This window comes from Sorex fumeus, unplaced genomic scaffold (genome assembly GCF_029834395.1).
Source record: "Sorex fumeus unplaced genomic scaffold, SorFum_2.1 ptg000087l, whole genome shotgun sequence".
NCBI classification, from domain to species: Eukaryota; Metazoa; Chordata; class Mammalia; order Eulipotyphla; family Soricidae; genus Sorex; species Sorex fumeus.
This window is the reverse complement of record NW_026606144.1, coordinates 5,983,554-6,010,109: the sequence shown is the minus strand read 5'-3', so window position 1 is coordinate 6,010,109 and position 26,556 is coordinate 5,983,554. Positions and strand designations below refer to the sequence as shown.

At 65.1% G+C, this 26,556-nt stretch overlaps 4 protein-coding genes across 6 annotated transcripts in view; 2 read left to right on the top strand and 2 right to left on the bottom strand.

Annotated features, from left to right (window-relative positions):
• The window catches only part of PITPNM2 (phosphatidylinositol transfer protein membrane associated 2), a 56,411-nt gene extending 55,980 nt beyond the window's left edge, over positions 1-431 (top strand). For both annotated transcript variants that reach the window (XM_056131370.1, XM_056131369.1), the window contains one exon: positions 71-431. In XM_056131370.1, coding sequence (XP_055987345.1) covers positions 71-394 — 324 coding nt within the window. In that variant the 3' untranslated portion in view covers positions 395-431. The remainder of the gene's footprint in view (positions 1-70) is intronic.
• A 2,709-nt stretch (positions 432-3,140) lies between these two features.
• Positions 3,141-4,518, bottom strand: ARL6IP4 (ADP ribosylation factor like GTPase 6 interacting protein 4). Its single transcript, XM_056131429.1, has 5 exons — positions 4,340-4,518; positions 3,654-3,929; positions 3,464-3,581; positions 3,311-3,380; positions 3,141-3,236 (listed from the first exon to the last, which is right to left on the bottom strand). The coding sequence occupies exons 1-5, from the start codon at positions 4,464-4,466 to the stop codon at positions 3,180-3,182; spliced, it is 648 nt and encodes a 215-aa protein (XP_055987404.1). The 5' UTR covers positions 4,467-4,518; the 3' UTR covers positions 3,141-3,179.
• Positions 4,519-5,279: 761 nt separating this feature from the next.
• On the bottom strand, positions 5,280-8,209 carry OGFOD2 (2-oxoglutarate and iron dependent oxygenase domain containing 2). The gene is made up of 7 exons (XM_056131421.1): positions 8,034-8,209; positions 7,502-7,558; positions 6,955-7,068; positions 6,769-6,868; positions 6,058-6,185; positions 5,637-5,894; positions 5,280-5,561 (listed from the first exon to the last, which is right to left on the bottom strand). The coding sequence occupies exons 1-7, from the start codon at positions 8,157-8,159 to the stop codon at positions 5,298-5,300; spliced, it is 1,047 nt and encodes a 348-aa protein (XP_055987396.1). The 5' UTR covers positions 8,160-8,209; the 3' UTR covers positions 5,280-5,297.
• A 4,180-nt stretch (positions 8,210-12,389) lies between these two features.
• Positions 12,390-25,535, top strand: ABCB9 (ATP binding cassette subfamily B member 9). Of its 2 annotated transcripts, none has more exons than XM_056131368.1 (12): positions 12,390-12,538; positions 15,822-16,495; positions 18,381-18,495; positions 18,698-18,777; positions 18,932-19,137; positions 20,310-20,507; positions 21,051-21,179; positions 21,634-21,822; positions 22,161-22,334; positions 23,824-23,983; positions 24,198-24,334; positions 24,583-25,535. In XM_056131368.1, the coding sequence occupies exons 2-12, from the start codon at positions 15,895-15,897 to the stop codon at positions 24,841-24,843; spliced, it is 2,250 nt and encodes a 749-aa protein (XP_055987343.1). In that variant the 5' UTR covers positions 12,390-12,538; positions 15,822-15,894; the 3' UTR covers positions 24,844-25,535. The 2 variants fall into 2 exon arrangements, with proteins under 2 accessions (XP_055987343.1, XP_055987342.1); XM_056131367.1 differs by having other exon boundaries at positions 12,391-12,538; positions 18,647-18,777; positions 24,583-25,534.
• The last annotated feature ends 1,021 nt before the right edge of the window (positions 25,536-26,556 follow it).

Below are 26,556 nucleotides of genomic sequence, written 5' to 3'. Positions count from 1 at the left end.
GGCGCCGGGGGCCCCCGCGAGGGCCGCAGCCGTGGCCGCGCCCCGCTCATCTCCGGCCATCCCCCGGCAGTTCATCACCGACGGCTACGCGGCGCATCTGGCCCAGCTCAAGTACAACCACCGGGCGCGGCCGGCGCGCAACACGGCCACGCGCATGGCGCTGCGCAAGGGCAGCTTCGGCCTGCCCGGCCAGGGCGACTTCCTGCGCTCCCGGAACCACCTGCTCCGCACCATCTCGGCGCAGCCCAGCGGGCCCGGAGCCCGGCACGAGCGGCCGCAGAGCCAGGCGGACGGCGAGCAGAGGGGCCAGCGCAGCATGAGCATGGCCGCCGGCTGCTGGGGCCGCAACGCAGCGGGCAGGCCGGAGCCCGGGACCGCCGCCAGCCCCAAGTAGGCGCCCGTCGGGAGCGCTGTGGTCTCCATGGTGCTAGGCCAGGGCAGCCAGCCCCGCCCGGCGGCCCGGCCTGCGCACACGGTCGGCTGGGGACACGCTTGTCCGGGGCCCCCACGGAGGACTTGGGACGTGCCGCCGACAGCCCTCCCAGCCTCACCCTGCGTCCTTGGGACCAGAGGTTCCAGCGGTCACGAAGGCTGACGGGACAAGCCACTCAGGATGATGGAGGGGCTGCCCCGTCGGGAAGACACCCTGGACAGGTGCCTCACACTGGCCTGGGCCCAGCCTGCCCCCTCCCGACGCACTGTCCACCCTGACCCCCTCCCACTCGGCCGCGCCTCTGACCGGGGTCCTGCCTGCTTCTGTTAGCACGAGTCACTCAACTGTTGGACCTCAATGGTCTGCACTGACGCTGGACAGAGACCCACAACCATCTTCTGTCTATGGGCACGTGGACGTGCATGAAAAGTCAACCTTGCCCACCCAGGACCTACTGCCACCTGGAAGGGCCCGGACAGCAGAGCCATGGGCAGTGGGGGGGCAAAGCCCGAGCTCCAGCTCTGCAGCGTCCCAGCCACCTGGCCCCAGCCAAGCCCCCGGCACAGCCCAGGTGGGGAGGCTGCTGGGGGCCAGGGGGCCCAGCCGGGTCCTGCTCCTCGCCTGCCCCAGTCCAGTCCCAGCCTCCGCGCCCCTCCCCCGCGTTTCTACACCTTTCTACTTCTCGGATCTGATTTCTATGCGGGTTTTTTTAAATGAGCGATCCTTGATCCTTGGCTGCTTCTTTTTCTTAACTCAGTTCCAAGTGCAGCCCCTCCCCGTGACACGTCCAGCACTGTGATGGAGTCCGGCCTGGCCCTGGGTCCCCGGGTCCCGCCCTCTGCCCGTGCAGGGGTCACGGGCTCCCTGCCTCACCCAACACCCATGATTTTCACCCAATTTCTACTCTGGGATGGGTGGGACACACTCGGGGTGGTTTTTTGTCTTTTTTTTTTTTTTAAATGCCAATTCCATTTTGACGCTGAGTCTAAGAAGCCACAGCTCGCTTTGTAAGCTCATGGGCAGGCGGCCAGGCGCGCCCGCCCCAGAGCACCCCTCTGCCGCCACTCCTACCTTCTCCAAGGCGGGGACGGGGCGCCAGGTCTTGGCACCAGCACCCAGGCCCCACGTGGAGAAGTGGGCACCCGTCTCCGTGTGTAGATATGTATAGCCAGATGGGGCGTGTACATGTCCTGCAAAGCGGGGCTCTACAGAGTGAAAGCTATTTATTTTGTGCAGAGAGAAATGTCTGGAGGGATGGAACCTTCAGGGTTTATTCATATTTAAGATGTAGCTTTTCATTGTTGGGGATGTTATGTATAAAGCGACCATTATTTTATGGACCAAGATTTAACGTGACAGTTGCCGTGAAAGTGCAATAGCTGACCCTGGCCTGGCAGGACCCGCTGGGCCAGACACTCACGCTCCAGGGGTCCCGCGGCAGTGCCTCGCCCCTGCCTCCACCCCAGGAGCAGCCATCGGGAGCGTGCCTGCAATAAAGGCCATGGGGTGCGGGCCCAGCCCCCGCCCGCCTGCCCAGCGCCAGCCATGCCAAGGACAAAGCAATAGTCCCTGGGCCCTTCTGGGGCCCGCAGCCATAGGTGGTGACATGGGCAGTCCCTCCCGCCGTGCCCTCGATTCAGATCTGCTTCTGCCTCACTCAGACCCCTGCGGGCACATTCTTCTCCAGAAACACAGAGGGAGGGCAGAGTTCCTTAAAAATACCAAAAATGTTTACAGTGTTGGGTGCTGAGCTGCAGGGCTCAGGCCTGACCAGCCTAACCAAAGGGTGAGCAGGCCCGAGACTGCCACCCCGCCCCAGGCCCGTGCGAGTAGAAGCCTTAGTCCCCCCGCCCTGCGCCCCGGCCCCGGCCCTCTGGTTTCTGAAGAGGGACTCAGCAGAGACCCCCCGCCCCGCGCCCAGCTCAGTCTGAGCTGCCTGCCACCCTGTCGCTGTCTTCACGTCTCCGTCTTTCCCTCTGTCTCTCCGTCGTCGGGCACGCGTGCCTGTCCTCACCCTGCCCTCCCTGTCCCTGCGCCACTGGGCCTGAGTGTGTGCGTGTGTCACTGTCTGTTACACCAATTAAAGCAGCAGGAAGGCTTCCTTCTGGGTCTCGTTACTGCGCTGGCGACAGCGGTGGGGGGGAGGGGAGTTTGGAACGTGTCTCACGGTGCCCCCCCCCAGGCGGGGATATGCACCCGCACTGTCAGTGGCCACCTAAGGTGACTTGGTGTTTTGAAGTTCAAAGCCCTCTACTTGACAGCACAGTCTCTGAGCGGGGGGGAGGAGGGAGGGCCGGTGACCTGAAGATGTAAAGGCACAGCGGTCTGATGACACCCCAAATCCCCCCAAACTGCCGAAACCCGCGTTTCCTCAGTGTTGGGGAATCCCCTTCCCTCCAACATACAGAAAGCAATGCAAAGGGCTGGAAAGAGGACAGCGGGCAGGGATCTTGCCTTGCACACGGCCAACCCTGGTTCCATGCCCTGCACCCCACATGGTCCCCCAAGCTCTGCCAGGAGTGATCCCTGAGCACCACCAAAAGAAAAGACGACGGCCGACACCACCAACCAGGGACTGTTTAATGTCTGGCAAGTGGGCGCTCAGGAGATGGAGTTGCCAATCAGGCCACTGACCCTGCGTTTGGGGGATGGGTGAGCAGAGTCCCTGGAGAACAGCCCCTCAGGGCTCCATGGGGTGGCCAACCCTTCGACCCAGCTCTGGGTGGCCACCAGCCATGCCACAGCCTCAGGGCAGCAGGCCAGAGCGCATCTGGAAGGCCAGGCCATCTCCTCGGGTGGCTTGCTGGGGAGAAAGGACGCGAGGGGTCACAGCAACCTCGGCAGAGGGGCGGGCAGGGGTGAAGGGGACACACCAACCTTGTTGATCTCCCGGTGGCGCTCTTTGGTCACGATCTCCTCCAGGACCTCACCGTCGCCCTTAATGAGCCTGGAGGAGGCGAGGGGCGGCAGCTGGGCCCCCAGGGCCCTGCACAGGCACCCCCCGCCGGCCCAGCCACCCGCTGCCCTTACCTGGTGCGGCCTGTCTCAGGGTCCACCACCTTGCGGATGACGCTCTGCCGGGCGTCCCACTCCTCCTTGGTCATGGGCTTCATGGCCTGGATGCGCGACTTCTGCTCATCTGTCAGGACTGCAAGGGGACATGGCAGGGGCCAGCAGGCGGGATGGGGCCACCCCGCTGAAGGACCCGGGAGAGTAGTACCTGGGCCTTCCTCCTCCTCCCCGGCGGGGCGGTGCCACTGGTCCAGCGAGGGGCCGGGCAGGGCCTCGACCTGCACCTTCGCCTTCTCCTTCTTCAACTTCTTCTTCCTCTTCCTCTTTTTCTTCCTCTTCTTGTCCTTGTGCTTTCCCCGTTTCTTTCGCCCACGGCTGGAGGAGGATGAGGAGGAGGACGAGGAGGAGCTGGAGGAGGTGGAGGAGGTGGAGGAGGAGGAGGAGCTGGACCGCCGCCTCCTGCGGGCCTTGTGCTTGCTTCTGTCTGGGTGCAGGGAGACAGTGGGACGCAGTGTCTGCCCGGGCGGGGGCGGGGAGGGGGGGATGTGGGGCCCCGTGCTGGACCCCTTCAGGCCAGGCGCCCACCCTCCTCCCGCCCCGGCACTCCCCCTCCTCCTGGCCCTTGGCCACCTCCTCCCGGCCCTTGGCCGCCTCCTCCCAGCCCGCGGCGCCCACCCTCCTTCCGGCCCGTGCTCCTCCTCCCGGTCCTCGGCGCCCCTCCTCCCACCGTGCTCTCCCTTCTCCTGGACCACCTGCTCCCCCTCCTCCCGGCCTTCGGTGCTCCTCCTCCCGGCCCTTGGCCGCCGCCTCCTGTCCCGCAGCGCTCCCAGCATCGCTCCCACCGTGCTCCCCCTCCTCCCGGCCCGCGGCGCTCCCCCTCCTCCCGGCGCTCACCCCTGCGGCCGTGGGAGCCCGAGCAGCCGGGCGCGCGCGCGCGGTCCTCCCCGCTCCTCGTCCTGCTCCTCCCCGCAGGCGCGCGGCCCCGCGAGCGGGAGCGGCTGCGGGAGCCCCCGGGGGTCATCGCGCCGGGGCTGGGGGCTGCCGAGATGCCGCGCCCGCCGCCGCCGCCGCCACTTCCGGCCCGGTGCGCGCCCGCGCGGGTCCGGCCGGAAACGGCGCCGCGGCCCGCGGTTCCGACGCAGCCTCAGTAGCGGCCCGGGGCGTGCTGTGGGCTCACCCTGGCCGAGGCCAGCGAGGGGCGAAGCGGCAACTCCCCAACTCGCACCTGCCCTGGTCGGGGAGGGCCGGCCGGTCCCTCTCGGGGTCTGCAGGGTGCGTGCCCCGCTCCAGGGCCGGCCGGTTCCCATCCCCAGAGCGTCCCTAGAGTCGGAGACCTTGACCGAGAGGAGGGGCCAGCTGAGGCGTTTTCCAGCTTGCACCCCAACCCCCTTCACCCTACCCGGGCCCCACTGTTAACCCGGCGTGAGGACCCAAGCAGCTCTAGGTGCGCCAGCTGTGCCCACCACCACTGTCCTGCCAGGCTCACCCCCAACAGTGCCCGCCGCTTCAACCCTGCCATCTGGAAGAGTCCGCAGGGACACTGGGCATGCCCTGGACGTGGCAATCAGGAATCACCACCCCCCAGCTCTCCACCAGCGCCCGGGTGCATGGAGCAGACCAGCGCCCATCTGCACACCAGGCTCCCGGGAGGTCAGGCCAAGGCTGGCTGCAGCCGAGGCTCCTTCCTGTGGCCAGTCCCTTGACACAGCCCCTGACCCCACCTCCAGCTCCACTTCCTGCACCTGCCGGAGTTGGCCTGTCTGCTGAAGCGAAAAACCAGAAGCCAATGCAGCCTTTTCAGGGTCGCAAAGATTTTATTTCCACCCCACCCAGCCCGCCGTACCCAGCCCCCTCAGGTCATTGTGCACAGGGCCATCTCAGCAGGACCCTCCCGGGTGAAGCCATCACCGAAGCCCTCGTCGTCCACCAGCTCCGGCGGCCGCAGACACATGGGGCACAGCTGGTTCCGCACGGCTGAGGCCCGCAGCCAGACCACCAGGTTCCAGCGCTCCCCATTGCACAGGGGCCGGGCGCCGTGCAGCTGGCCACCCCGGTGCAGGACGCCGTGGCCCGCCACGTGCTCCAGCTCCATGGGCTTGGCCAGGGCGGAGGGCTTCTGTGGGCAGCGGGGGTCAGGCTGGTCCCTCACAGTGCCCCTGACCCCCTCCGCCACCAGCTCACGAGCACTGACCTGGAAGAAATCCCCAAAGTACAAGGCGCCCCCCGAGAAGGTCTTGCCCAGGGCCACATTGAGGGTGAGCTCGGCGTTATCGTAGTGACAGCCCAGTGACACGTCCTGGCCAGGGGCATACTTGACCACGAAGGCCCGGTGGCTGTCGAGCCGGCCCCCGCCATACTCAGGGTACAGCAGGGCCAGCAGCGGCTGCAGGAAGCGCTCCCGCAGTGGGGTCACCAGGGGCTCATCCAGGCCCAGTTCATGCAGCAGCACCTGGCAGGGCAGGGGCAAAGGCAGCCTGAAAGGAGTGCAGTGAGCGAGCACTCTGCACCGAGCACCTGCCTCCCGCCATCAGGCCAGAGTCTCATAGTGGGGAGAAACGCCGGGCTGGGCCACAGCTCCGGGAGGCTCCCCCACCCCCGGAGGCCTCACCCACCCCGTAGTTGTTCATCGTGTTGGGTCTCCCCTTGGGCAGTTCCGAGCGCTCGAAGTGCTCCAGTTCGTCCAGCAGGGCCTGGCAGAAGCGCGCCGTGAACACAGGCAGCCGGTAGATGCGCTTCTCCTCTGTGAGCGGGAGCGGGGCTCAGCAAGCGTCCGGGCCGGTCTTCCACACCCGCACCTCAGTTTCCTCATTTGCACAAGGCGGGTCCGGGAAACTGCTCTCAAAAGGGCCTGCACACAGGGGCCCAGCTTGGGGCGCCCTGCCCCTCCCCCCTGCAAGTATGCCCGTCCAGTCACCGTGTTCAGCTGTGGGTCCTGATGGAGCCAGAGATGGTGCCCCCCACCCCCAGAGGGAGACCACGCCCTTCTGGCAGGTGCAGCCGCCCCCTCTGGGCCTGCCCTGCCTCACCCAATAGTATCCACCCACCTCCACTGCTGAAAGCCCCTGGGCTGGGGTGGGGGGTTGCTCCACATTCCACCCCAGACCCCCAGCAGAGAGCGAAACACTTGGACCTGAATCCCTGATGTCCCCCACCCTGGAAGCCGGTGTGCTGACCCCCACACTGCTACCCTCAGCCCAGCCCATACCCCTCCCCTGGGGAGCTGCGTGGAACCCCTGAGTGCAGACCAATGGCTGAATCCCAGCTCTGCTCCTGGCCCTCCTAGTTTCTGCTGTTTTGGGTCTGACGGCGGGGAAGGGCCTCACCTGACACCGTCTCCAGGCGCTGGAGGAGCCCCTGGCGCTCTGCCGCCGGCGATGCGCTGTACTCAGCTGCTGCCAGAAACTCAGGGGCCAGGGCCTCATCCTGGGCCAGAGCACACGGGTGTGGGCTGGGTGGGCAGGTGGGCAGGCGGGGCCCAGCCTCTGCCAGCAGCCCGCCCTGCCAGGTACCTGCAGTGGACGGAAGAGCTCGGGCCTCACAGGGTGGTATGCGCGGGCGATGAGGGCCTTCCGGGCAGCCGACTCCTGTCCCAGCTGCTGCCGCCGCCGCACCTCCTGCTCAAGCTGGGGTCACAGCGGTTCTGCATGGGCCTCCCACTGTGGTCCCCCCAGCCCCCCAGAAGAGAAAGCAGCTCAGGGAGCGAGAGCAGAAGCAGGCAGGGGGACCCCAGGGCCTGGTAAGGACAAGCTGCAGGGGACTTCAAGGGGCCTTGCTGGACGCTGGCAGAGCTGAGAGCCCCTCTGTGTGGAGCGCCCCCGGGGAAGCTTCCCGCTCCTGGTCAAAAGGCGGAATCTCACTCCCCTATGATAAGGGGGTGGGGCAGAGTGTTATCTCAGAGCGGTTGATGGAGGCGCCTGTCTAAGCCTGGCCCGTCAGCCAAGAAGGGCAGGAGCAGACACTGGCCACAACTGAGTGGGCAGAGAACGGGAGCCCCGGCGAGCTGCCCACGCACCTCTAGAGAGCAGGAGCCCGCAGGGTGGGGTGGGCGGCTCTTACCTCTTCTACCAGCTGCCGGAAGTGCTCGGGGCTGACACAGCCTCGGCTACGCAGGATCTGGGAGCACAAAGGGCAGTAATCACGACTGTGTGTGCCTGGCGCGGGACGCTGCGGGTCTCAGAGCCCAGACGCGGCGGTGCCGAGGGTGGCCAGGGCGGCGCGTGCCCTGAAAGATGTGTCCTTCCTCCTCCCGTCCCGGGCGCCTCCCTGGGGGGGAAGCCAGCGGGCATGACGGTCGGAGCCCGCAGCCCCGTCCCCAGGCGCACCGGGTCCCGCATCCCCGAGCCGGGCAGCACTGGATCCCGCATCCCCGCACTAAGTCCCGCATCCCCGTGCTCGGTCACGCATCTCCCCGCAATGGGTCCCGCAGCCCCGCTCCCGGCCCCGCATCCCTGCGCTCGGTCCCGCAGCCCCGCAATGGGTCCCGCATCCCCGCGCTCGGTCCCGCATCTCCCCGCAATGGGTCCCGCAGCCCCGCTCCCAGCCCCGCAGCCCGCAGCCCCCAGCCCCGCGCCCGGCCCGCCGCGCTCACCGGCCCGAAGTCGGCGCGCAGCTGCGGCTCGTCCCGGAAGCGCACGTGCAGCCCGTAGCGCGCCACGTACAGGTTCTCGGAGCAGAAACAGGCGCAGCGGCAGAAGCGCCCCCGGGCCGTGGCCATGGCGAGGAGGCCGCAGGGGTGCCCGCCCGCCCCCCCTCACACAGGAAGGGGTGGCCCGGGCCGGCCCCTGGTGGGACGTGGTCACCGAGGGAAGCCAACCCCGAGGCCCGGACGCACCCGCCAACTCCCGGCGCCGGCGGTTGCGGGGCTCCAGGGACCGAGGTCCTCAGCGCCGGCCGTGCGTGCGAGCGCAGGGTTTGGCATTTACTCCCGCTCCCTGCCCGGCCTGGCTTCCGATTGGCTGCCGCCGCCTCCCGGGACTTCCGGCGACGCCCCGCGGTGGGCGGGGCCCGGCGCGGACGCTGTCCCGCGCCGCTGCGCGTGCCGCAGCCTCGCGGGCGGGGGCTGCGCGGAGCCCCGAGAGGAGACGGGCTCGGAGCCGTGCAGAGGCTCCCCGGGAAGGGCAGCGAGGCAAGCTGAGCGGACCCCGGCCTGGGGCGAGAGTGGGGGCAGGAAGATCCCCGCACCCCCATGGGTGCAGGTGACCACTACTCACTCTCGCCCAGTGAGTCAGAACCTCTTACAGCAGTGTGTTGCAGATGGGGAAACCGAGGCTGGGAGCGGCCCGAGACCTGGCCCAGCCCTCTCACGGGTAAGGGCCAAAGGGTTGGAGCACAGCCTGAGTTCCTGGCGGCGGAGGCTTTTCGGCAAGCTGCCCCCCGGAACACGGGGTTGACATATTCCAGACCACTGGGCTTCCCTCCCCTCGGATGCCGGCACAGATCACAATGATGTCCTGTCACACACGCATGATGCACACTCACCCCGTACGTGTTCACACACATGAAAACCGACCTAGGCACAGACTCCCCGGGCATGCCCCTGCTCCCTCTTTCTGCAAGTGGAGGCCCGAGGCCCTGCAGGGCAGATGGGAGACCCCGATATTCTGGAACCAACTTCCGGCTAGCCTTCTCCACCCGCGCCTGTGCCTGCCGCCTCCCTCCGCCTCCAGCTCGGAAACAAATGTTTATAATTCTGTTCCCGCGAAGACACGCCCAAGGGTGAGTGCCTGGAGGTGGCTCCGGCAGAAGGAGGGGCAGGAAGGAGTTCCCCACTGGTTGTGAACTGAGGGGAGCTGGACGGGCCGAGCTGGCAGGACAGCAGAGTGGGATGCATCAGGGAGGAAGGGGGCAGCAGGTGAGGAAAACTCTGAAAGCCTGCGAGGCCCTCCACTCACATTCTGGAAGAGGTGCATATGCTGCCCGAATATGGGTGTCGTTGCTGAGCGCATGTGGTGCCTGAGCACATGTGTCACCCTCTGTGTCACCCCCATCTCCCCTCCTGACATGTCGACACGTACTTTAGTGCTGATGTGTCCTGTGGTCCTGTCTCCACTCTGGAACACGTCACTCTTTCTCCACACCTCAGAAACTTACAAACAAAACCTGTTTTTACTTCCAAAAAAAAAAAAAGCAAAGAGATGTGACTGTTCACCCCAGACCCTCCAAAGAAGGAGCTGTGCCCATTTCACAGATGTGCGAAATGATCCTGTAAGTCGGATCCAGGCAGGTGAATGACCCAGGCTGCTCCCACAGCCTCAGTGGAGTGGAGTTAGCTGGGAAGGGATTTGCTAAGGGGGCAGCCAGGTCCCTTCAGGGCCCCTGCCCCTCTCTGGGGTGAACTCTGAGTCCCTGCGCACAAGAACATGGGCCTGGCAGAGCGTTCTGAAACTCCTGGATCTCCGCCGCCACCTCCCAAGGACAGTAACTTCCAGGGGACAGTTTCCAGGGGACAGCGGCCACCCCCCCCCCCGCCCCCAGGCGTTCAGGCTTCAGGAGTCTGATTTCCAGGATGGCCAAGGGCCTACCCTCCAGGAAAGTATCACATCATTCTCCTGCCTCTCCCAGGAGCCTGCCCCTTGGGTTTCTCCCTTCGCAGCAGCTCCTGAGATAGGCCAGCCTTCCCTTGGGCCCCTCTGTCTTGGAGACGCTGTCCCCGCCCCCACCTGGACTCCGGCACCCATGGGAACAGCCTGGGGAGTCCTTACAGCAAGCACCAAGCTCCACGAGCACTCTGGGCAACCCTGACACGTTGGGAAACTGCATGAGATATATCCCCATTTTACAGATGTGGAAGCTGAGGCTCAGGAATAGGCAGGGGATGCTGTTCAGAGCAAAATCACATCCTTCTGGTTGCTGTAGGTTAATACAGTCTTAAGGTCGGGAACATCAAAAAATTACAGCAGAGGGGGCTGGAGCATAGAACAGCGGTCGGGGGGCGTTTTCCTTGCACGCGGCTGACCTGGGTTTGATTCCCAGCATCCCAGATGGTCCCCCGAGCACTGCCAAGAGTAATTCCTGAGTGAAGAGCCAGGAGTAACCCCTGTGCATCGCTGGGTGTAACCCAAAAATTAAAAAAAAATTACAGCAGAGGAAAGGAAATGAAATAGCAATGAACAATTCGAAATGAAAAGGACTGTTATTTCCTTTTGCTCTGGAGGCCACACTTAACAGTGTTGGGTGGGGGGTAGCTCTCGGCAGTACTTAGGATGCTGTGCAGTGGCAGGATTGAACCCTTGTGTGAAGTGTGTACTCCAACCCTTTGAACCACCTCCCACCCCCGCCCCATCCTTTTTGACTACATTGGCAGTTGTGCCAGCCACATACCATCCATTTTTCAGAACACAGTCCCTAACATAACAGGTCTTCCTGCAGACTCGCCGGGGGCACTAGCAGCCAAATCCTGCCCCATCCTGACTCTCATTCAGCCCCATGCCTGCCGATTCAGAAAGGCCCGCGGGCTGAGGACTGGGAACTAGGAGACTGCTGGGGCGAAGAACAGGATGCACAGATATAGACCCGGAAACTAGAGAAGGCCCAAACAGGGGACTGTCCTGTGCCAGGGCCTGTGTTTTCGTTTGGAGGCCAAAGGTCTCTAAGTTAGGGAACAGTCACCTGCCTGCAGGATACCTGCCTGAGGTCACACCCGGAAAGGACTACAACTGGATGCAGACCCAGCCTCGAGTCACTCTCACTTCTGGGTTCCCCGGCTTCTCTGAATTGCATGAATAGCCATTCTCATTCTCCTACCCCCCCCCCACACACACGTACTCACCAGGGCTCCTTCCTCACCTTTCAGAGCTTCTCTGGCTGCTGTAGACTGAGCGCTTTCCTGCTGCAGGATATTTGCTGAGTGATGCATTCAGGTCGTTTCTAGATTTTTCCCTTCCACAGCAGCAAGCTGCAAACTCTCACCAGTGTCCCTCCAGCAGCAGGCCAAGTAGAGGAGATTCTCCTTCAGGGGCTAAAAGGAAAGTGAGGGCTGAAGAGATAGAAGATAGAAAGGGGCTTAGGCGTTTGCCTCACAGGCAGCTGACCCAGGTTCAATCCCAGGCACCCCATATGGTCCCCTCAGCCTCACCAGGAGTGATCTCTGAGCACAGAGCTCGGAGTAAGCTCTGAGTACAGCCAAGTGTGACCAAAAAACAAAACTCAAAACTAAAAAGTGTGAGGGATGTGGATCAAGTTGTAGAGCAGAAGCCTTTCTGTCCCAGGTCCTATTAGATTCCTGGTACACACACACACACACACACACACACACACACACACACACACACACACTCACCTCTGTTCTGCTCACTGCTGCTCTCAAACATTTAGGGCCCAGAGAGACAGCACAGCTTGCCTTGCACACCGCTTGCCTTGCACACTGCCAACCCGGGCTCCATCCCCTGCATGGCATCATGCTCATCCCTGAGCACCAACAGACTACAGGATAGGGCCCACCCTTCCCCCAGATCAAACGTTTAGAAGGGCAACGGGTGAACAAGGGTCACTAGCCCTCTCCCTTTTCAGGACTAGGGGCTGTCCCTAACACGAAGACAGGTGTAACCGGCTGCAATTTGTGTTAAATAAGTAAATCCAAGTGTGAGCCACCGGTGGTACGCACCGCACCGGCGTGTTAAGAGCAGGAGGTGAAGGCATTTGAGGACACCGGGCATGCACCCGGGTCTGGCGGGGGGGGGGGGGGGGGGGCGGGAGATTCGTGCAGGCCCCGCCCCGATTTCCCGCCCCCTGGGACACCCCCCAATCACAGGCCAGCCCTCCAGCCGCGACCCCGCCCAGAGACCCCGCCCCCGGAGCACCTCCCAATCGGAGCCCTGCCCTCGCGGCCCCGCCCTGCCGCGACCCCGCCCTGAATCCCCGCCCCCGGAGCATCCCCCAATCGGAGTCCAGTACTCGCGGCCCCGCCCCGCCGCGGCCCCGCCCCGCCCCGCGGCCGCCCGGGTGCCGGCTCCGACCTTGGCGCGGCGCAGCGTGCGCTGGAGGCGGGAGGAGTCTCGGGAGCCGCGGAGCGAGTGCAGTGCCCAGCGCAGGCTCCGAGGAGCCCGGGCGGCCCGAGCCCGCTGCGCCCCGTGCCCGCGGCTCACCTGGCGCCAGGTAAGGGGGCAGGGCGGGCGCGACGCCCGGGGCCCGGGGCCCGTCGTCCCCGGGCGCGCCAGCCGCGGGGGCCGGCCGGGGCATGAGTAGGCATCTCCGCCGCGCCGCGCCGCATCCCGCCGCGCCGCAGGGCCGGGGGCGCCGCCGGCCGGGGGCTCCGCAGGCTGCAGGGCTGCCCCGAGGGCTGTCGTCCCCAGGCACCCGCGGGGGCGTCTCCCGAGGGCCCCAGCGCCCGGGCCTGGGCGCCTCGGCCGGCCCCGCGGCCTCCCGCGCTGCCCACGGGCCGTGGCGCTCGGTTGCGCGTGCGGAGGCCGGAGGGGGGGGCGGTCCGCGCCGCGCGCCCCCGTTGCGGCGGGCCCCCTCCCTCCGGCCCCAGTGAAGCCCGATAAGCTCGGGCTGGCCCGACCAGGTTGGGGCAGGTGCGGGTGGCACGGGCGAGGCCGCGGGAACGCGCCCCAGCGCCACCCATGCCGAGATAACCTGGTCCGCCACGGAGTGCGGGGGCTGGACGGGGCCCCCGGCCCACGCCTCGCCCTAACTGGGAACGCGGTCCCGGGAGCCCGCGCCCCTGTGGGATCTCAGCAAAAAGGGGAAAAAAACAAGCGTTGGTTGCTCATAGGTGCCCGCGGGCCTCAGGCCCCCTCCCCTGGCCCTGCGGTGCTCCTGAGTAAGTGTCCCGAGCTGCTGTGACGCGGGGAGGGACACGTGGGGGACACCCAGGTGCAAGCCGTGGTGCTGAGAGCCTGTAAGTGACCGTCCACAGCGTCTGGAAAGCGCCTCCCCCGGTGGTGAAGCCGCCGGGCGCTGACCAGGTCCCTTGGTCTTGGGGGTCAAGCGGGCAGTGCCTCTTGCAGCTCCAGCCACCGCCTGGTCCTTGGTCCATTCTCAAGCGCCAAGTAACCCCAACTTGCCCTGCAGCTGCACCTGGCCACGTGCAGAGTAGAGCCACCTTGACCACTCTGTCCTGGCAGGTGGTCTGGCCTGGACAGCGACTGACCGGACTGGCCACGGTGCAGAGTCAGAGTAAAGTTAACTAGGCGCTCAGGAGGCGTAACCTGAGCCGGGCTGGAGTAACTCAGCACTCAGCACTCAGGAACTGGGGCCCCGCCGCTCTACCCCAACTTTGCTGAGTGACCCCACCCTGGCCTCAACCCCCCTTGGGCCTCCGTTTCCCCAACTGCACCCTGAGGCCCAGATGGTCTCTGAGGCTACCAGGCTTTGTTCCTGTGAGGGTAGCACTCCTGGGGCGACCCCCAGGGCAAGGCAGAGGAGGGGTGAAGGGAAGGATCGGAGGCCCTGGGGCTGCCAACCCCAGCGCTTGCCCCAGCTCCGCCCAACCCCTGCCCAGCCCCTCCCCCAGCCCCTGCCCCAGCTCTGAACCCCAGGTTTGAACCCAGCTCTGAGCCCCGCTCTCTGGCCAGGGGCCCCACAGTATTCCCTGCCAGAGGCTAGCCACGGCCGTGGTGGCTGGTGACCGGGACCCTTCCCGGGTCCTGGCTCCTGGTCTTTATTCCCAGCCACCCACCCCCAGCCTCTGCTGCTGCAGATGGGCCTGGGCAGAGCCAGCCCACAGGGGTATCTGGGCCCCCCTTCCCTTAGAGCTGCTCAGGAAGAGGCAGAGCCCTGGGGCGAGGCAGCCCCCCCACGGGGGACCCCCACCCCGGCTCTCCACAGCACCCTCAGCACCCTGGAGGTGTGATTGTACCTTCAGGGTTTGGGGGTTAGCATCAAGCACGGGGGCGGGCAGAGCCGTCTCTGCCCCACAGCGCGCCCCCTGGGGCTCTTCGCTGCTTCTGGGGGTGACACCCACGTGTCCAGAGGGCTGCGGGGCCCACCTTGGTTCCTGTCTGAAGGGAGGGAGGCAGGGGACAGGGAGAATAGCTCTGGGGGACTGCAGTGGGCAGGGCAGTATCAGTTTCCCCACATTGAAAGGATGTGGATGCCCAGGCATGTGCTGATGTGGTGGCCTTGCCTCCAGAGCTGTGTGGGCACTGCCCCAGTCCCCACACGCCTGCAGCCATGTCCTTTGCAAAGACCCCAGAGTGGAGGGGCCACAGTGAGGAGGTCGTACATGGGTCCCCGAGGCCCACCTCCCCCCACGCCCTTTGTCCCTCAAGTCTCCTGCCAGCCGAGTGCCCAGTGCAGATGTGACACGCGCTCAGCTGCCATGCCCGGCTCACAGAGCGAGGGCTGGGGTTCGAGCACAGTGCCGCTGCCGCAGGAGGTGGGGTGCCCACCCACACCCAGTGTGGATGTTTGCGGAGGGCCCAAAGAGCACCTCACAGAGGGGGTTTTCCAGGGTTTCTGCGTTGTGAATATGATGGGTCTCCGCTCCTTCTCAGCGTTCCAGAGGATGGGGTTGGCCTGACACCCTCAGGCTCCCAGTCAGGTGTCCAGACACGACCCCCAGGCAGGAGCCCACCACAGTCGCCTCCTTAGGATAAAAGTCACGTGTGTGTGAGTGTATGTGCGTGTGTGTGAGTGTGTGTGTCAGTGTATGTGTGTATCAGTGTCTATGTATATGAGTGTGTGTCAGTGTGTGTATGAGTGTGTTTATGTGAGACTGTGTGAGTGTATGTGTATATGAGTGTATATGTGTGAATGTGTGTGGGTGTGAGTGGGTGTGAGTGTATGTATATGAGTATGTGAGTGTGTGTGTGTGGGAGTGTGTGTGTGAGTGTATGTGGTGGTCAGAGGTTACTCCTGGATCTGCACTTAGGAATCACTCCTGGTGGTGCTTGGGGGACCCTATGGGATGCCAGGGATGGAACCCTGGCCGGCCGTGTGCAGGGCAGATGCCCTACTAAGGCAAGCGCCCTGCCCTGCTGTACTCTTGCTCCAGCCCCCTAAAAGACACCTTTCTAAAATGGAAACGGTGGATTACAAAGCTATGCTTAGTCAGGATCGGCTGCTCAGAGCTGACTCCTGACTCTGTGCTCAAGAATCACTCCTGGCCATGCTCTGGGGACCGTGTGTGGTGCTGGGGATTGAACCCCGGTCAGGCCCTCCCCGTTGTGCTCTCCAGCCTGTGTCTGGGGCATGAGGGGTGAGCAGACCATGGCCCTCGCTGTCACCCGGAGACCTGCGGGTGTGCTCACACCCCGCACAAGCAGGTCCAGACTGGGAGGCCACTTCCGAGGGGTTGGGCTTCGTCCTCAGAGGCCCCCACGGCCGCGATGCCCAGGGCTGCATCCCAGGGCCTTGTCCTGGGGTTTCCTTCCCACCCCCCAGACCGTCCCCGTCCCCCCAGCCAGCCGCCTTCATTGCTGCCCCGGCCCCTTAGGTCCAGCCTGGCCCCGGGAACCATGACCACCACCCTGTGAGCTTGCCCCGCCCGGGCCACGCCCACCATCAGGATGCAGCTGTGGAAAGCGGTGCTGGCGACGCTGGCCTTCATGAGCGTGGACGTCGCGGTGACCACGGCCATCTACCTGCTCAGCCACCCCGACCGCGGCCTGCTGGAGGACATCCGCCACTTTAATGTCTTCGACTCGGTGCTGGACCTGTGGGCCGCCTGCCTGTACCGCAGCTGCCTGCTGCTGGGCGCCACGCTTGGTGTGGCCAAGAACAGTGCGCTGGGCCCACGGCGCCTGCGGGCGTCCTGGAGCGTCATCGCGCTCGTGTGTCTCCTCGTGGGCATCTACGCCGTGGTCAAGCTGCTGCTCTTCTCTGAGGTGCGCAGGCCCGTGCGGGACCCCTGGTTCTGGGCCCTCTTCGTGTGGACCTACGTGTCCCTGACCGCCTCGTTCCTGCTGTGGCGGCTGCTGGCCACCGTGCGGCCGGACGCCAAGGCCCTGGGGCGTGGGGCAGAGGCCGAGGCTGAGGCCTTCCCCGCTGAGGGCCCGCGCGCACCAGAGCAGGCGTCAGGGGCCACTCTGCAGAAGCTGCTGTCCTACACCAAGCCCGACGTGGCCTTTCTCGTGGCTGCCTCCTTCTTCCTCATCGTGGCGGCGCTGGGTGAGTGGGGGCCCCGGGGAGCCCTGCCGTCCCCTCTGTCCTCCGCGGTCTCGGTCCTCTTTCCACAGGGCTCAAGCCTCAGTGGGGGGCCACGGTAATGGCTCAGTGGTTGGGGTCCGTGCCCGGGGTGCAGGGAGCCCACACGTCCGATCCCTGCCCCCTCTGAGCCCGTCCCCGCATCTCCAGGGGTGGGTTTGGAGGGCCCGGCGCTGCCGTGGCTGCTCTTGTGGCCTGTGTGCATAGAGTGTGGTGGGAACAGCCCGGGACCCCATAAACACGCATGCCCCACCCCAATAAATTCTCACATGGGGGCCGGAGTGATAGCACAACGGGTAGGGTGTTTGCCTTGCATGCGGCCGACCTAGGTTTGATCCCTGGCATCCCATATGGTCCCCCAAGCACCGCCAGGAGTAATTCCTGAGTGCAGAGCCAGGAGAGACCTCTGAGCATCGCTGGGTGTGACCCAAAAAGAAAAAAATTCTCACATGGGGCAAAGGTAAGGGTTAGGGTTGAATCCACCCCCCAACACCCGTGTGAGGAGCTAACTACAGGGAAAAGTTCTGGAAATTTCCAAGGCGGGAAGGAGTCACACTGCACTGCCGCTCTGTGTGTGTGTGTGTGTGTGTGTGTGTCTGTATCTGTGTTTGTATCAGTGTATGTATCTATCTGTTTACATGTATATGTCTGTGTTTATGTCTCTGGGGGTCTGTATTTGTGTCTCTGTTTATGTCTGTATGGGTCTCTGTGTGTCTGTGTGGGTCTCTGTGTCTGTGTGTTTGCATCTGTGTCTGTTTTATTTGTGTATGTGTCTGTGTTTATCTGTGTGTGTGTGAATCAATGTGTGTCTGTGTATGTGTGTCTGTGTGTATGTCTGTGTCTGTATGTTTGCAACTGTCTGTTTAGGTATGTGTCTGTTTCTGTGTATGTCTGCGTCTATGTGTTTTGTGTGTGTGTCTGTGTGTGTTCTCACACAGCAGATGCTCAGCAACCCCTGCCAGACTGTACGTGGCAGCAGCTGTATTGGGAACTTCACATTTGTCTGAAGTTTCTCCTACTTGTCACCTCCTCAGAGAAGCCTTCTTGGATTCTCCTAAGTGCACCCCTTTGTGTGTTCTTGGCTATGGCCAGGGTTGACGCGGAACCAGGTAGCTGCTCTCTGACCTGCCAGGCTCTGGGCTGCAGAGAGTGGGGCAGGGGCCGGGAGCCCACCTGACTCGCTGAGTCCTGTCCTTCCCCAGCTGCCGTCCATGTCCTGCCCAGGGAGCACAGGGGGCCGAGCTAAGGGACAGGTGTGGGCTCAGAGCTCCCTCCGGGTGCCCAGGCAAGCCCCCGGCCCACACCCAGGGCCTGGAGGAAGTGAGCACTTCCTGGAGGTCAGTGCTCAGAGCCTAAAGAAACCTTCCAGGCCTGCTCGACAGGACTAGGGGTGGCACTTGCCTGTCCTGCGGGACCCCTTCCTGGGGCCCCAGGGCACTGCTCAGAGCGATGCCCGAGCAGAGAGCCAGCAGTGAGCCCCCCCATGCGGACCCCTCTTCAAGAACACCGAAAGAAATCTTGCCAGTCCCAAGATGCAGGGGGGCCAGCTTCCTGCACCCCTCCAGCCTCCTTCACACTGGGCTCCAAGACCTCCTCCGGCCCAGCTCAGTGTCCAGCTGGGCCGTGGATGCTCAGGTGGTGAAATGCCCTTGGAGTCTGTGGACACTTCGTGGTTCCTGTGCTGACCGGCAGAGGGCGCCCAGCCCCTACGGGAGGGCGTGGGTCCCCGGGAAACCGTGCGGAGGGCCCCCTCCCCCCAGCCTGCCGAGGCTGCCACTTCCATGGGAGAGTGAGCCTAGGGAGGGCCCCCCACCCCAGGCTGCAGGGAACTGAGGTCCCGTTTCCGCAGGGGAGACCTTCCTGCCCTACTATACGGGCCGGGCCATCGACGGCATCGTCATCCAGAAGAGCATGGAGCAGTTCAGCACGGCCGTGCTGGGCATGTGCCTGCTGGCCGTCGGCAGGTAGCCACCGCCCCCGGCCGGGCCTGGCCTCGGGGGTGGGGGTGGGTCTGAGACGTGCCCCATGGCTGTGGGGCGCTGGCAGGGAGCGGGGCCCCGGCGGGCAGCTGGGTCGTGGTGTCGGCTCTGTGTAACGTCTCTTATCTGCAATTAGCTCGTGTGCCGCAGGTATTCGGGGCGGCATTTTTACCCTCATATTTGCCAGACTGAACATCCGCCTCCGCAACCGCCTCTTCCGCTCGCTGGTGTCGCAGGAGACGAGTTTCTTTGACGAGAACCGAACAGGTGGGTGCCGGCGGGGCCCGGGGCTGTGGGGCTGACGCGACGCAAAGGCCCTGACCCCCCCAGGGGCTGGCAGGCAGGGGTCCCGGGACACCCCGAGTGGGAGCGGGCCCCCGGAGGTGCTTCCTGTGCCGGGGCTGAGCGGCCTGTGCTCTAGGCGACCTCATCTCCCGCCTCACCTCGGACACCACCATGGTCAGCGACCTGGTGTCCCAGAACATCAACATCTTCCTGCGCAATACGGTCAAGGTCACGGGCGTGGTGGTCTTCATGTTCAGCCTGTCCTGGCAGCTCTCGCTGGTCACCTTCATGGGCTTCCCCATCATCATGATGGTGTCCGACACCTACGGCAAGTACTACAAGGTGGGTGTCCCCTCCCCTGCCCAGGCCTGGGGGCGCTGGGCCCCGGGGTTCGCCACATGGTGGTGGCACTTGCAGGTAGAGCCGAAAGTGGGGGTGTCTCTGCATCCTCGGCTGTGGCGGGCAGAACACAGGGACACTGCTGTGGGTGCAGGACCTGGCGGGGCTGGAAAGGGTGTGTCCAGGGGGTCTTAGGTCCCCAGGAGCGAGCAAGTTGGGGGCCAGGACAGCCAAGCGTGGGGCCTGTCTCCCTGTTACCTGCCCGCGCCCAGGCCCCCCAGCAGGGTCAGCGTCCTGCAGCGTCCTGGGAAGGGCAGCGGGTGCAGGGAGAGTGGATGGCAGCTGGACTCGGCTGCTGCCCTGGAGCTGCTTGGGGCCGGGCCAGGCACCCTGAGATCCCTGAGGCCCACTCCAGCCCCTGTACCTCAAGCTCGGGGTGGGCGGCGGGCCCGGGAGTGCAGGCCAGCCCTCCCGGCTGAGTGAAGGTCGGATGGAATCACCACCATGCCCATGGATGCTTCCAGAACCTGCCCCTCAGGACCAGCTCTCAGCTCTCTTTTCCCCATTATCCACACGGTGGACAAGGCCCCACAGCCTGTGTGTGTGCACCTCCCACCCCTGAGCCTGGGTCTGGGGTCTCCAGGCCCCCCCGCAGACTCTCACGTGGTCTGGTGTGGCCAGTGACCGCTAGCGCCCCTTCATCACGGGCTCTCGTGCAGTGCATGGCCTAGACGGCCATCCAGGGCACCTGTCTCTTGGGTGGCACAGATGGGACACCAGGGCCTTTCCGGGGGGGCGGGGGGGTGCGGACAGCCAACTCGGAGCAGTCAGGACCTCATGGTCCTGGAGCCGGAGCCGGAGCCACAGGACAGAAGAGGCACTTGGGGCATGTGGCTGACCTGGGGTTCATCCCTGGCACCTCCAGGAGTGAGCCCTGAGCTCAGAGCCCTGAGCATGGCCAGGTGGGCCCCCCAGAAATCTAATAACCAAAAGAGAAAAGCACAGTCTCCCCCTCCGGCTCTGGAGCTTGTCCTGGGGCCCAGTGGAGCCTGGTGGTCCGGCCGGGGCAAGAGAGGACGGGACTCTGGGCTCTTCGCTCTGTCCCGGGGAAACGCCGCGTGTGGGCCGCTCCGTGAGCCACGTGTCCAGGCCTCTGCCCTGTGCCCTGCCCGCAGCGGCTGTCCAAGGAGGTGCAGAGCGCGCTGGCCCGAGCCAGCTCCACAGCCGAGGAGACCATCAGCGCCATGAAGACGGTGCGCAGCTTCGCCAACGAGGAGGAGGAGGCCGAGGCGTACGCACGGAGGCTGCAGCAGGTGTACAAGCTGAACCGCAGGGAGGCAGCCGCCTACACCTGCTACGTCTGGGGCAGCGGGGTAGGCACCCCGCCCCACCCCACCCCCACCCAGGGGCCAGGGGCCCACAGAGGCAGCGCAGCCCCCGAGGGGAGCCCTGGCCCCTGCCCGGCCAGGCCACGTCCGCAGGTGCCCGTGGGTGCTCCTGGAGGAGGGGGCCAACACCCCTGCTGGGATAGGAGGGGGCAGGGTTGGAGGTGGGGGAAGCTGCCTGTCCTCAGGGCTGGGGTACCTAGGGCAGAGCCCCAACCCGGAAGGCAGTGCTGGAGTCTGGAGCTGCCCTCGGGGCTCCCTGGGGGCCTCAGTGGTACATTTGGTCCGGTTTTGCGCCTCCTTTCTCGCGCCCTCACTGTCCCGCTCCGGCACCAGCCAGCCAGCCCCCAGCAGTCACTGCACCCCCCAGCCCCCCCACCCCCCCCTGAGGCCCACAAAGCTCCATCCTCACGGGGGTGGGAGGGGCGGCTGGCTGGGCCAGGAGGGAGGTGGGAATGATGGGCAGGCCAGCATTCGTCACGGCTGGCGGGGGCGGGACGTGGGGGTCCCTGACGCAGCCCTTGTCCACAGCTCACGCTGCTGGTGGTCCAGGTCAGCATCCTCTACTATGGGGGCCACCTGGTCATCTCGGGCCAGATGAGCAGCGGGAACCTCATCTCCTTCATCATCTATGAGTTCGTGCTGGGGGACTGCATGGAGGTGAGGGGGCGGGGCTGCATGGGGAGAGGGGCGGGGCCTTGGGGGAGGGGCGGGGCTGCATGGAGGTAAGGGAGGGGCTTCGGGGAGGGGCGGGGCTCCTAGGAAGGGAGGGAGCGGGGCTGCGTGGAGGTGAGGGGGCAGGGCTTTGTGGGGGGAGGGGCTTCAGGAGGGGGCGGGGCTGCGCGCAGCTGAGCAGTGGGAAGGAGGAGCCGGGCTGCTCGGTGACCAGGTTTCCCCCTCGAGGCGGTGCGGGGGCGTCACTGTCCGCAGCCCTGAGCGTCCACCCGCTGAGCTGACAGCAGCTGGGGCTGGGGGGCCCCCTCCTGGGCCCCACGTTCCAGGGGGTCCTTCGCTCGTCCCGGGGCGCTTGCTGTGCTTGTGCAGGCCTGGGCTGGAGCCCAGAGGCCCCCAGATGGACAGGGCTAAGCGGCCCCTTCCCCCGCGGCCCGCCCAGTCCGTGGGCTCCGTGTACAGCGGCCTGATGCAGGGCGTGGGCGCCGCCGAGAAGGTTTTCGAGTTCATCGACCGGCAGCCCACCATGGTGCATGACGGGAAACTGGCCCCCGACCACCTGGAGGGCCGGGTGGACTTCGAGGACGTGACCTTCACCTACCGCACGCGGCCGCACACGCAGGTTCTCCAGGTGAGATCTGTGCGCCCCCCTCCCCCAAGCCTCGGGCAGAGGGCGGCCCTCATGGAAAAGACCTGCCCAGGGTCCAGTCAGTCCTGGGAAGTCGGACAGGCAGCGTGGGTGACGTCGAAAAGCGGTAGGCATGCTGGCCCCTCACGGGGGGCTGCTCGAAGGAGGCCGAGTTTGTGCTGAATGCATCAGGGAGGGCTGCTCCCAGGAGGGGTGTTTGTGCTGAACGAATGACTCCTGCAGAAGGAACCTCCCTGGGGCTGCCAGAGACTAGAAAGGAGCCCCCCGGGAGGGCAGCCTGCCCCAGCCTGCACCCCACGCTGTGTCCTCCGGGCCCACAGAACGTCTCCTTCAGCCTGTCTCCGGGGAAGGTGACGGCGCTGGTGGGGCCCTCGGGCAGCGGGAAGAGTTCTTGCGTCAACATCCTGGAGAACTTCTACCCGCTGGAGGGGGGCCGCGTACTGCTGGACGGGAAGCCCATCAGCGCCTACGATCACAAGTACCTGCACCGTGTGGTAGGTGCACGACCCGCAGAGCGCGATGCATCCCGCCCCACCCCTGCCACATGCAGCCCGGCCTGGACTCCTCCCGGGCCAGCTCCTGGTGTCGCCCCCAGCCAGGACCAGGCCGTGGTTTGACTCTGTTTCTGTGGCCGCCGTGATGCAAGGCTTCTGTGTTTTCACGCTGTGTGACCCACGTGGGTCCCAGCCCAGTGTGACTCTCCCAGCCCTGGGACCTCACAGGGCCTTCTGGGGTGGAGAACTGCTGGCATACATGCCTGCAGGCAGGGCCCGGGCACTGGGCCAGGCACTCACGGCGTGTGGTCTTCAAACAAGTCCAAACCGGAAGGGGTGAGTCACGGCTGGTGGTGGCTGGTGGCCCCTAGGAGCCCCCCAGCGGGTCCCAAACAGCAGTTGAGCGGGTCTCAAGGCGGCGGAGGCAGAGAGCATGCCAGTGCCCGCCGCCACACAGGGCCAGGCGGCCTGGAGCGCATGCCCACTGGCTCCGGGCCCCTTGCTGTGGGCGTCCACAGCTCCCGACTCAGGACGCCGAGTGCCGCTACTCAGGTTTATTTGCCACTTGGGTGCCTCTTTTATGGCTGCCTCCGTTTGATTTATGTTGGGTTTTCATTTTTATATGACACAAACCACTGTTCCTTGTTAAAACAGTTCTCATAGGCTCCAGTGAAATGCAGCAATGTCCCCCATATTCCCAGGTTTGTTTTTTTGTTTTCGTTTTTTTTTTCTTTTTCTTTTTGGGTCACACCCAGCGATGCACAGGAGTTACTCCTGGTTCATGCACTCAGGAATTACTCCTGGCAGTACTCGGGGGACCATTTGGGATGCTGGGAATCGAACCTGGGTCAGCCGCATGCAAGGCAAACGCCCTACCCACTGGGCTATTGCTCCAGCCCCGATATTCCCAGGTTTAAAGAATTTTCCGTACCTTTAATGTGGGGGTTCCCGGTCACCACCCACGGGGAACCTCCAGCACCACCCACAGTTTAGCGAATATATTCTGCCTTTCTCTTATTTTTTTTCTGGGGGGGGTCACACCTGGTGGTGCTCTGGGGTTACTCCTGGCTCTGCACTCAGGAATCACTCCTGGTGGTGCTCGGGGGAATCTTAGGGGATGCTGCGGATCGTAACCAGGTCAGCTGCATGCAAGGCAAATGCCTTCCCTGCTGTACTATCGCTCCAGTTCCTGGTATTATTTTTCTGGCCCATAGTCCTAACACTGGGACCACCGGCCAGCAACTCCTCTAAAGTGCTCCCAGAGAGAGGGGCAACTGCAGGGGGGTCTCTGTGGCCTGGGTTCTGCTGTGTCTCATGTCCTTTCTCTGTCTGGATGGATGGGGGCAGAGAGCACAACTTAGGTGGAACAGCCATGGGTGCGCGGGATGGGGGTGGGTGCCAGGAGGTGGGTTAAGCGAGGAAGCGAGGCTGGGGCCAGCTGAGGGCAGCGCCCCTGACAGCGGGCCGTGCCCCCCCCCCCGCCCCGCAGATCTCCCTGGTGAGCCAGGAGCCCGTGCTGTTCGCCCGCTCCATTACAGACAACATCTCCTACGGGCTGCCCGCCGTGCCCTTTGAGATGGTGGTGGAGGCCGCACAGAAGGCCAATGCCCACGGCTTCATCATGGAACTGCAGGACGGCTATAACACAGGTACGGATGGTGGGGGCCCTGCCGGCCGGCACACAGCCCACAGCTGCTTTGCTGGGGGGACGGGCGGGGAGTCAATGGCATGGAAGAAACCCACTCACTCGGGCTGCCACGGCGGCTGGGGGGGGTGGGGGCGCACCCGGTCCCTGGGCGTGAGGTCACACACTGGGTCGTGCTGGGCCTGGCACTCTGTCCCGCTCACTGGCGCCCCTCGCAGAGACGGGCGAGAAGGGCGCGCAGCTGTCCGGCGGCCAGAAGCAGCGTGTGGCCATGGCGCGGGCGCTGGTGCGGAACCCGCCCGTGCTCATCCTGGACGAGGCCACCAGCGCTCTGGACGCAGAGAGCGAGTACCTGGTGAGTGCCCTGTGCCGCGCCGTGTCTCCCGGGCCACACCGTGAAGTTAAAGCTCGAGTCCCCAGCAGGCGGGCCTGGGTTCGAGCAGGCTGCTCTAGGCAAAGGTGCTCCCCGCTTTGGGGAGCATAAGGGGCGTAGCCAGGTGGGGCGGGGGGCTCAGGGAGGCGGGGTCGCTACTGAGCCCCTGGCCCGGGAGAAGGAGGGTGTAGGGAGCAGCTGTGGGGCCCAGCCGCCTCCCACCTCCCCAGATCCAGCAGGCCATCCACGGCAACCTGCAGAGGCACACGGTGCTGATCGTAGCGCACCGGCTGAGCACTGTGGAGCGAGCGCACCTCATCGTGGTGCTGGACAAGGGCCGGGTGGTACAGCGAGGCACCCACCAGCAGCTGCTGGCCCAGGGCGGCCTCTACACCAAGCTGGTGCAGCGGCAGATGCTGACGCTCGAGCCCACCCCCAGCCACGCGGCCGCCCACCAGGAGCCGCCCGGTGGCAGCGGCCATGAGGCCTGACCCTCCGCCTGGGCCCGGCCAGCGCCCACCATGAGGCCTGTCCCCGGGGGTCCTGCGGCCCTCCAGCCCAGGCCCTCGACTCCGTCCCAGGGGTCACGGCTTTCTGCGTCCCGTCCCCAGTCCCCTCCTGTCCTGGGGCCCGCTGCCCCCTGGGGCCGCCCCCACCCGTGCGGGCAGAGGTGCCCGGGGCCCCCCAGAACCCCAAAGCTTTCCCAGCTGAGATCTCACCGTTACCTCCCCGCTTGGTTCCATGGCCTCGGTCGCACCTAAGTTTCAGACACGTTTTTCTAATTGGAATTATGGCCAGCGAGTCCACAGTGATGTTCTAGAAACCTCTGAGGCCTGAGGGAATGCCCCTTCGTTGTAGCAGGGGGTGGGCGGGGGTCAGGGAGCATGCTGGGCCCGTCTCTCCCCTCCCAGCTGTGGTCAGGCCCCTGTGCCCCCAGCTGCTGCCCGGCAGAGCGAAGCCAGTCCACTGTGACCACAACTGGCCGCAGAGGGGGCCGGCCAGACCCGCCGTGCCCTGGGTCCCCCTGCTGCAGTGCCCAGCTTCACCCCTGCAGCCCAGCCCCTCCCTAGCCCCCCTCCCCCGCTCTGCTGTGTCATGTCTGGGAGACGCATCGCTCCCCGTCAGGAGGACAGGGTGGCCAACCCCAGGGGCTGACTGCGGGGGTGGGGGGTTGCAAGACATCGGCAGAACCATCAATAAAGTGTACTACCTCTGACCCCTGACCTCTCTGTCACCTGCTTAGGGTCTCCCGTCAGATTCAGCTCTTCTGCCTCAAGAGACCCTGGGGGTGCTGGGGGTTCTGCTGGGCCTGGGGAAGCCCCGCCTGTGCTCTGGTGTCCCAGGGTCTCGGCATCCCTTCCTGCTGTCTGCCCGTGTGTCTGTCCCCATGGGATGTCCACCCTCCCTGGCACTGAGCCTCTGCGGTCGCCTCCCGCCATTTCCCAGCACCCTTGGGGTGCAGACAGGCCACCCGCGGTGGCTCAGGCCGGCCAGCTGCCCTGTCCTGCTGTGCCTGCACGTGAGAGAGGCCATGAGTGGGACCAGCCCCCACACGGACTGGGCTGGCAAGTCGCCATGGCACCAGGAGCCTCTTGCGGAGCTGCAGACCTGCACTCCCCTCCGCCGAGACCCCCCAGGGGCTCCTTCTCACCCGTGGCAGCTGTCAAGTCCCTCAGGCGCATGGGCGTGGGGTGCCAGTCTCGGGCGCTCACTGCCTGCACCCTGTTCTGCAACTCAGGGCTTTTGCATTGCGCAGCTGACCTGGGGTTGAGCCCCGGCACCTCATAGGACTCCCTGAGTCGTAGGAGTGGTGCCTGAGCACAGAGCCAGGAGTCAAGCCTGAGCACAGAGCCAGGAGTCAGGCCTGCGTCTGCAGCTGCACATCTGCACAGGGTGTGTGCTTCATGTCCTGTCAGCTTCCTGAGGCTGCTGGCCCCCTCGCACAGGGCTTTTCACGAAGGCAAATGTGCCCCTCATGACCGGTGGTGGGGCCCAGGAAGCTGGCCTGCTCCCTGGAACCAGCGGGAACTCAGCACTGCCCTCAGCTGTTGGGGCCTGTGACACCCACTTTCCTGGGACACCTGCAGTGCTCCAGGGCCACTCCTGGCAGTGCGTGGGGCCCAAGCATGTCGGGCCGCTCAGGGCTGACAAATACACAGGCGTGCAGGCCTCTCAAACAAGGAGGTGTTAGCACAGAAACAGGT